The sequence below is a fragment of the Sprattus sprattus genome (assembly GCF_963457725.1).
Source record: "Sprattus sprattus genome assembly, chromosome: 12".
Lineage (NCBI taxonomy): Eukaryota > Metazoa > Chordata > Actinopteri > Clupeiformes > Clupeidae > Sprattus > Sprattus sprattus.
In genome coordinates, this window is record NC_137910.1 from 8,782,731 (window position 1) to 8,792,856 (window position 10,126).

At 42.9% G+C, this 10,126-nt stretch overlaps 1 protein-coding gene across 1 annotated transcript; it reads right to left on the bottom strand.

Annotated features, from left to right (window-relative positions):
- Positions 1-1,636: 1,636 nt before the first annotated feature.
- ston1 (stonin 1) lies at positions 1,637-9,967 on the bottom strand. The gene is made up of 4 exons (XM_080849505.1): positions 9,774-9,967; positions 3,521-5,464; positions 2,610-2,812; positions 1,637-2,348 (listed from the first exon to the last, which is right to left on the bottom strand). Exons 2-4 carry the CDS (start codon positions 5,403-5,405, stop codon positions 2,283-2,285), a joined length of 2,154 nt encoding a protein of 717 aa, XP_080705631.1. The 5' UTR covers positions 5,406-5,464; positions 9,774-9,967; the 3' UTR covers positions 1,637-2,282.
- Between the last annotated feature and the right edge of the window lie 159 nt (positions 9,968-10,126).

Below are 10,126 nucleotides of genomic sequence, written 5' to 3' on the forward strand. Positions count from 1 at the left end.
TTCTCATAAAGACATTATATACTACGACACAAATTCCACTCCATAGACATCCAAATGAACTATCTACTGTAGAAGTAAGCATAGATCAAATAGGCTAGCTTAACTGTTCACACAAAATTGCGTTGGGCACATTTTTAGCAATTGCTGTACACCAGCTGGCTCCTACACACTACAACATGCTAATATCACTAACTTTTACACAAAGCCTATCATTTCACTGTCAGGTTATTGTGACAACAATTAATCTCGAAAACCTTCAAATACCAAACTACTTCACAGAAATCTTGTTGTTTGCGGTAGGCACTACAGGTATACCCATTCAAACGTAAATTCTCACAGGAATTACATCCAAACGAACTGCTAAACTAGCCTATTTGATCTAAGCTTACTGGAATAGCTAACTAGCAGCATGAAGCAAATGAAGCCCTCAAGATGCGCTGTGGTCGGCTGCACAGATCTGTTTATAAACGTCCCAGCCTCAGAAGACATAAGAGCGAAATGGATTGAATTCATATTTAATGGTAATGTTCCGGAAAGAATTGGCAAAAGTTTGTTGGTGTGCACGCAATTTCACCATTTAGTGTGGGCGGTTAGCGATGTTATCAATGTTGAAGAGGGGTTGGGGGGATGTTATGTGATCCCTTAGGCTAGTCATGTTTGCCTTGTAAATATGAATTCAATCCATTTCGCTTTTGTGTCTTCTGAGGCTGGGACGTTATGTACAGATCTGTGCAGCCGACCACAGCGCATCTTGAGGGCTTCATTTGCGTCATGTTGCTAGCTAGCTATTCCAAGTGTATCCGAGGTTTACAAAAACAAAGTGAAGTGCTTTGGCAAATATCGTATCTCAAGTGAGTGTAGGGGGGGGCGGGGAATGACATGGGGAGGCGGGCCAAGGCCATGTAAATCAAAGTGACGAGAGAATGTTAAGGAAGCTCATTCGCAGTCACTCAAGCATGACGTTTCTGACGTACTAGAACCATAACAAATCGCGGGAGTTCTTTTTTTCTGGAGTTTTCGGGACGGTAGACTTGCCAAATACCCAAATTAACGTGTATAAGCACTAAAAAAGTAGACGTTTTATAATATGTCCCCTTTAAAGGCTTATCTGGGATTGGTGAACCAGGGAAGAGGAGCCTTCTTGATGAACCATAAGAGCAAGGATACCCACAAGCATCCTACACTGAAGCATGTTTAATCACAATGTGTTAATTCACTTAAAGGAGCCGCTTGTTTATAAAAGCAGATTCTGTTAAGCCCAGTAAGCATGATCGTCATGTAACTAGTCATTAGTAGGCCTACATTTCTTTAAAATTGACACTTAAATGCACAGAAAGGATCTCCTTGATTGTGTTTGACATCAATCCCTTCTCAAATAAAATTTAGGTCTACTATGTGTTGCTATGGGCAACCATTTTAGACTCCATACTCACTTTCCACTGCTAAGATAGTGAGTAAATAATGGGTTCCTCACAGGACCACATTTTTTATTTTTAAACGCAAGCATATCTGAATATCAGATCTATCTCATCTGTGCCTTTAGTTCAATAACAGGTAGTAATAGCTGTAAATGAGTACTTACCTTTAAAAAAAATAACACACAATTGTATAAAATATTAACATTTTAATTAGCTTCTTTGAGTTATCGAGAATAAGCATGGTAGTCTAATTTCATACAATTCAAAGTATCAAATCTGTTGGCTTTTCTACATTTAGCACTATACACAAGTTCATGTGGTACAGTTAGTACCAAGACTTTCAGTTGCTAATTTCATCAGTACTTACAAAAAGAATGGTTAACATAGTGCATTTCAAATGTAGGAGAAGTTAAAAACAACCTTACACTGCCTTCATATAAGCCAATCTATTGGTCTTCTTTAAGATAATATTGTGGATTAGTGACACTGCTGTGTACATTATTGCTATGATTCATATAAAAATAATTCAAGTTCCCTGTCAGTAAGCAATCAAATGTCAAAGAGGAATGTAAAGTGCAATGCAGCCGCAAGAGTGGGAGTATAAACTTTGCATAACATGCATAAAAAAATCACTGGTTTGTGGAATCTTGATGTAACACGGTTTGTATTCATGCTGGAGTATTATGATTGATTGAACCAATGACAGAATTGACAGAAAAGTATTAAATAACACAAAAGATGATTCTGAAGCCTCTACATCCTTGTTTCTCTGGGTCTAATCAGTTGTCGGAACACGTACATATCAGAGCCAGCTAAAGCAGTCCTGCATCTTTGCTCCGGAGAGTTTCTCTTGCTCCTGAATCCTCACTGCATCATGCAGTTTGACTGTCTCTGAGGTTCTGTTTCGATCCATTTCTTCTCGATCTCCACCTGGGAGAAAAACAAACATTCTTAGTTGGCACCAATAGGAAAATGCAGTACATAAAGAGTCATGTTTACCTCATAGAACCCAAAGTATCTCAGAAATCATGACTCATTAACCCAATGTATCTCAGGAATCATGACTCATTACCACAATTTACCAAAAAGCCAGCCAAAACAGACCTTTGTATTATAATTCGTTCACTGCAACTCACTTCACTTTCAACAACTCATACAACCATTGTGCTGTAGTTAATTATGCACACGTACCTGGCAGTGATAGTAAGCTCTACTGCTCACATGCTTCTGTGGCTGAATGTCACTCTCTGTGCCGAGAGATCGGACCCTCGTTTGGGACACAACTACATCAGCAACATCATATTCCATGGTGGCAAAGGGGTACCAGTCAGTTGGGATCTCCTGATCAGACCCAAGCTCCAGCTTGCAGGATAAGGAATGCGGATGGTTCAGTGCTGCCGGAAACAAGAGGGAATCTTTAGCTGTAGTAATGCCTTACCACCAACAGAGGGTGCACTGTTGTATTTTATAACCAAGTTATTTCACATATGGTTACAGTATACAAGCTTAGTTTTGATGTGTAGATACAACCATAAAGGTTTGTGTTTTTCTAGGGATGCAGTGAGGAAATGTTTCTCAGCTGACCTTGACTATTTCATCAGTTATTGACTCAGACAAGTTCATTCAAGGATTAGGCCTCAAGGATGAGACATAGTAACAGAAGAGGCAGGCAGTGTAATGGGGGGGGGGGGGGAGTGTGTTATCAAGGTTTGCTTTTGAATTCCTGCCTTTGCGCTAAATTGTTTTTGGTCATGTGTGTTTTAAAGGTGAAATGTGTTATTTTGCTGTCCAAAACAAAAAAAATTCTAAAATAAACGAAAACAAATATTTTAAATAGTTCTGTTCATTCTTTGAATCTTGCTCTTCAGTTTCAGGATTATATTGCCTACTTTAGGAAAACAAATACAGTTAAATGAAATGCCCACAAACCTAAAACAAGGAAAAAACAACACTACATATTGCATCTCTAAGTTCAGCCACTAACTGAATTGTGTGAACTTAGTGCTGAAACAGTGGAGTAGTAGACAGCTGGAGCAATATAATGGTGAGTGATGAACCAACGGTCATGTTATCAAGGCAAACAATTAGGAGAAGCTTCTTACCCATATTCTTAGCAGGTAGTCTGTCAATCCTCCACACAATTGCCCCATATACATTCTCATACTTGACGGTGCCAACAGACACTTGCATGACCGGATGAGACTCTGGCATATTGACAGAGCCCAGGCAGGTGTTCCTGTTCATGCGAGACTTGAGAGACCTCTGCCGTAGCAAGGACACCGTGCGGGATACCTTGATCCAGTCCCCAGGAACAGGCACGCGGATCATTACATTTTCACACAGAGGCTGACACTCAGTTGCTACTCCTACAGATGGGGACGAAGAGGACATATTGAGGAAGGCCTGCAGCTCTACATAAGCGCCTTGGACAGTAACTAAGGCCTTCATGGAAAAGGGGAGGTCGCTGCAACCGAACGACGTTGTCTTGTAGCGCATCAGCTCCACTCTGCAAGCATCCGGAGGTGAGAACTTCACCAGTCGTGAGTTGTGGAACTCATCTTCTTTCACGCAGCTGTGGAAGTGACAGTCTGCGATTTCCATCCAAACGTTGTCATCTCCTTCGGACCCATAGCTGGAGTCTCTCAGCAGCAGCTTCTCATCATTCAGTGCCATGAAACATTCCCCCGGACCGTTCAGGAATGCCAGGCAGTGTATCCGTGTGACGGCTGCCTGCTCCAGTGTGGCCCCTTCCTTATCCAGCTTCACCCAGACGTCATCGGCGATCTGTAATGACATCTCCTGCTCCTCGTAGTGTTTTCTGGGTTGTTGTGGGGCTGGTAGCCTCAGCAGCTCTTCCTCCAGAGCCACCATAAGGTCCTCCATGTCTGAGTGGTCTGTGGTGCCAAACTTCAGTAGCTGTTCCACCTCTGCCTCGTGAGTCAGGTCAGGCTTGGGATGGTAGCGTTTGCGCTCAGTGTGAGTCACGTGCTCGATCTTCACAGTGTGGATCTTGCGAGGCTCGCCATAGCTCTCCAGCTTGGGCCCAGAAAGGCGGCACTGGGGCTGGAGCTGGAACTCCTTGAAGGGTTTTTCCAGGCCTTTCTCATAGTAGAGCTGCAGAACTCCTCCAGGCAACAGGTGCAGGTAGATGGGTCCCCACTGACGGGAAGACATCCGATTTTTCTTCTCTGGGATCCTCAACATCAGTGGCCAGCCATGTCTCCTCTGGCTACGAAACAATCCCTGAGGAACGAAAAGCAGAGACTTCCCTGCAGTTCCCTCGTCTCTCTCCTCTTCCACGCTTGGCTCTGTTCTCTCACTGTCCTCTGCTTCTTCCTCTTCCTCCTCCGCGTCTCCTACGGCACGTAAACGCTCAAGTTTATGACAAATGTACGAGTAAGAACTCTGAAGATGAGCGGCAGGGGGAGGCTCATAGCCCTCCTTGGTCCTGATGAAGAACCGAGGCAAACTCGAGCCGGACTCGGAATCTGACGAAGAGCTTCCTGACTCTGCGTTGTGGCTGGTCTCCCCCCAGAAAGGATTACAGTGCCCTGGGTCATCTTGAAACAAAGGGAAAGGGCTAGAGTTCTCTGCACTGGGGTTTGTTGAACTTTGACCCAGGCCTGAGGAAGATAAGACAGTAGACGGGGAGCTGGAAGCACTGCAGAACAAGTCTGGTTGTCCACGAGGACCAAAGTTGAAAGGGGATGCACTAGGCGGAGTCTCCCTCACAGGTGTGCACATGGGAGTGTTACTAGGGACACAATTACTGCCATTAAGGCCACTTAAGTGTACTTGGGGAGATTCAAGGGCACCGGTAAAGCTCCATGATTGATCTCCCAAGGGTGGGAGCACCAGCTTTAAGCCGTTGGGGCGAGGTAAGGACCTGGGGGTGTACGATGAGGTCTGCAGCTGTTTCGGAGGTGAGGAGACGGGGCTTCCCTCCTCCTCAAAGGTGACCCAGTTGGGATGGTTCATTGAGCACATTCTTGATCAGTTGGCATCGGCACTGTATGGCAACCAGTCAGGTATGCTTGAATTGTAATCTGTAAAGAACAATCACCACACAACATTAAAACCACACAGAAATGAGTTATGTATGTAGTTATTGTAATTTTAAGATGCACACTATTTGACACTGTTAACCTCCGAAATGTTTTAAGTTTGCCAATATATGGTGTACATTAGCCAATCCCTCCAGGACCTTGCAAGGGATTGTTTGTCTTTGTTGTGTCCGAAAGTGACTGAATTTGCAGGAATTCTCAAAAATTGCAGTGATTTTTATTTAAATCAAATCAAATAAAAAAGAATGCAGAAATTACATGAATTTTTTTGGCGGCCATATTGCCGTGACAACAGTGACAAGAAACACACACCTGCATTTGCAAATTCCTTACATTTGCATGTATTCGTGAACACAAATACTGGAGGAACTGATTACATCCACAATGTAACATACACATCACATTTAATTATGACTGCAGTCTCACACACAGTGGACCCCACGTATCAGACAATGTTGAATAAACGCCATACACACTCCAGCATTCCAATCTTAAGTGTGTTCAGCATATGTCTTTCATCACGTAGGGGTCTTGAGTGCAAGGGCACTCTTTACAAGCCTGTGATGTCACACCATATGAACACGGTGGAATCAGAAATGCCTCAGCATAATAAGGCTAAGCTCTTCACATGAGTAACAGCCTATCAGACATTATTTTATACACCACGTTTGCTATTTATATCCCTTGATTGGGGTGGAATATCATAGAGCGGGTTATAGGAAGCTTTCAAATAAGCAAAGACAAGATTCTTCACGGAGATATTGAGTTTGCATTTGGGGGTCATCTCTGGGTCTTTCACATTCAGTTTTTCTTACCAAGAGACCAGCTGGCTTCTGTCACTCAGCCAGTTCAGCCTATTCCCACATGACTGCTAGTTTAATTACATTTAATTATTCAATGGCACGTGTGTCTTTGCTCGCATTGCCTGCGCTTCATAGTTAATATTTTATTTGAACCAGTTTTCTCAGAGTAGTTCTAAGTGGAACCATATGGAGGAGCACAGGGCGGTACTTTGTGAGACAGGCATGGAAAAATGAGAAAGAGAAAGACGGAGGAAAAAAGTGCTCGGTGCCACCCCATTCCGTGTGTTCACCTCTGCAGATTGTGGAAGTGTTTAAAAATAGCCGCTTGAATCAGCTGGTGACTGCTGAGTAATGTCTTGACTGGCGCCATTGAAAAATACGGCTGAAAATCTCAACAGCACCAAGAACAGGGAAAATCTAACCTACAAAAACATGGAATGATACATTATACACAGGAGATTAGGTTACATCACAGGGGGAATCTGAACCCAGAGAGATAGTGGCATGGTGTGGAATGTACAAAATGTCTGTACTATTTCCTGTGTTGTTGCACAAAAAATGTATATCTAAATACATCCCTTACCTCAGTGCTTTCTGCGTAGGGGCACAGAAAACTATAAACAGAAGCCCTGAAAAGGGCTAGCTCAGAAAATCCCATAAAATGTGGTGGCACATCAACAGAGTTGCTTTCCAGAATGTACCCCCTCCCTCTCTTACTGCTACCAACCAGCTAGATAATGTTGCATTACAAGACGAGACTTATGACTATAAATAAACAAGTGAACTATGGGAGTGACTTTCACAGAAGCCTTAAGCAGCAGCATGGAGGTTGATCATTCAAATCTCCTTGACTGCTCCTTGAATGGATTCACTGAGACTGTGGCAAACTGTGATGCACAGCCTGTACTGGAGGAGGGGGGAGAAGAACGTAAATGCAGTGGTAGGAAAAACCAACAGAGCTTCCCCAGAGTCAAAACAGAGACGACTAGCTAACTGACCCAGTTCTATGGCTGGCAGTCGCAGCTCCTCTGAACAGTGAGGGCAGATAAATGAGAGGTTACAGAATCTTTAGAGGCCATAACAGACATTCCTCACATTCCACCGGGACGCGCACCGTGCACACAGGAAATGCCAGCGCTTCACACTTCTGCATACTTACGCATGAAACAAGTAGTTCCTATCGCCGCTAATAATTGTTTCGCGCTTACCCATGTGCCCTTCTACTTACAGTCACAGAGTTTAAGCTCTGCTACTTCCATAGGTTGAATGCAAAGTAAAATTACAACTGTTTGGTTCTCTCCATTCCATACAAGATGGATATGGGGCAGACACTTAAGGAATAATATTGCATGTTTTGACAGTCAATGTACATCCCACAAAAAAATATAATCAGAAAAGCCTTAATTCATAACCTCAACATCAAGAAGAGAAACCCTGATTTGGGCCTTCAGAGATGAGTAGCTTTGTAGGTCCTGGGATGTACACATTCAGATTGTTCAGTTCTGTCTTTATGTCTGAAGATAATTAGGTGCATTCTGTCTGAGGAAACCTGGGACAGGACTGCCTCTCCCACAGCATACTCCTTATTCTGTCTTCATCTTCAGCAAGAATGGCTTTCCCATTTTAGATACAGCTCTATTTAAGTCCACATGACATCAATTACTGTTCAGCGATGGATATTGTTCTATTAGGGCATCAGATGGGGAAAAACCCTGGAACTGATGTGAAGTGGAACTGATGTGAAGTCCCTCAAGAACAGACATCATGAAACCAGGGTTGTGGTAACTGCTGGGTGGTTGGCTGGTTGATTACGTTCATCACTATGTAGAAACCTCAATCCAGTAACCACTGAGGTTCAGGTGCCAAGTGTTTTCGAATAGTTTAATGTTAGTACAATAATAACGCGATCAAAATGATTTCAACAAATTCTGAAGAAAAATGAACCGCATCACGGAAACCTTATCTGGTCGGGACATCCAGTGTAGACTACATCCAGTGTAGGCCTATCGTACATTTTCTTGTTTGTAATTTTGCTAATTTTAAACTTATTTTGCCAATGTCATATTATATATTAAACAACCTCACAAGTTGTGTCGCTCTCATTTCTAAACAGATAGTTTCTAAAATAGCCATCTTCATGGGATCTTTCCTTTTCGGTAATTACAAAGCCCAATATGCCAACATCAGTGTGAATATTCTCTCACACTGTATCTGCTATGGTTGTGACTATTCTCTCACACTGTATCTGCTGTGGTTGCATGCTATGATTTCTAAATTCAGATCAACTTTGAGGAAAAAGGGGTGTGACCCTGGTCTAACCTCACAAAATTACTAAAAATGGGAAGGATGTTTATTTTCCTCCCTGTAAATTCTCAAATACTCTGATTAATGATAGACTGTGTATGTCTATGAAAGCCAAGTACGAATATAGCACAGACCTCTATAGTCCTGTAATTGGTTGTTTTCAGGCAGCTAAAATTCCTCATACAGTAACTAAAGCCTTCAGAATGTTTTGCCAGTAACCTAACATTGCTGAATCATCTGGTCCTTTTTAAAAGGAGGTCATTTATAACACAGGCTACAAGAAACATTAATTATAAGAACATTTTGATGAAGTGCCACTTGTAAATATTTTCTGCAATCCACGTTAAATTGCTTCAACACATATGCCTTGTCTGAATAATTGAATAAACAATCTGTGGATGATAAGATCATAAGATGTTCTTTCAATTCAGCATACGCACCTACTTTGGAAACATAACCCAGGTGCTTGGCAGAAACCACTAGCCTGAATGTGAACCTGAATATGAAAATAAACGCTCAACAACTGACCGTTCAGGCCATGGCCAGCAGATACATGACACTAGTGAAGATGGCCTGAATGTTGAGATAAACAACAATCCCAAACTCCAACCTCAGAAGCATGGAAACTATATAAACTAGGACGGGCTGTGATATAAACAACTCAGCCATGCTTGGATTCACTAAGCCGGGGCAAAAACAGCCCCCGCTAAACTGATGGAGAAAACTGTCACGAAAGGATAAAGCTGCTCGTCATGGTAGCCACAGATGTTACAACTTCTCTATCCGTTCGATGGTAGAGCACAAAACAGCTGTTTAAACTCAGAAATCATAAAGAAGTCTATCCTAAACCGTCGGTTACATTAAAGTTGTTACATTCGTAGTCTTCAACACAGGATACCGTTAGGATTCATGTAAACACCCTGAACTCAGTCAAAGGCTTTAAGGAAACGCTACATCAAAATAGACTTGAATTCCTCTGTTGCCTACGCAATTTAGGATAGGCTACGCCGAGGACAAAAAAGTGTAAGGAGGCAATCTCAACATCTTACTTTGACGCTAACCACCAGTGAAACAAAGTAACCTATGCCGTAGGCTACGTAGTCATCCACAGTGAGGTCATTTAAGTTTCTCTTTCCTTCAGTGAGGTCATTTAACTTTTCAACAAAAACAAGACATCCACTCACTTCATATACAAAATTCCCAAGCTTGAACCACAGTCCAGTTCAAGTCATTGTCCCGTTGTTGTTGCCAACTCCTTGTGCGGATGCGCCTGGTCCGAAATTGACCGGATTCAAACAAAATGGCAGAGATAGCCTGGCCAGCTGCTGAAACGCTGCTCGCAATTCCGTCTCTCCTCGCAAACCAGGGCTGACGAGAGGCCCAGCCAAACAAGAGGCTCTGCGATGGAATGAGTGTTGCTAACGTAGCACAGCCCTATCAACCCCCCCACCCCCTCCCAACTGGTGACGACTGTCTGGCGGAATCCACCAGAAAGCTGTGTGAAACTTCCCTAGTGGGCCGACTACACACACAATGT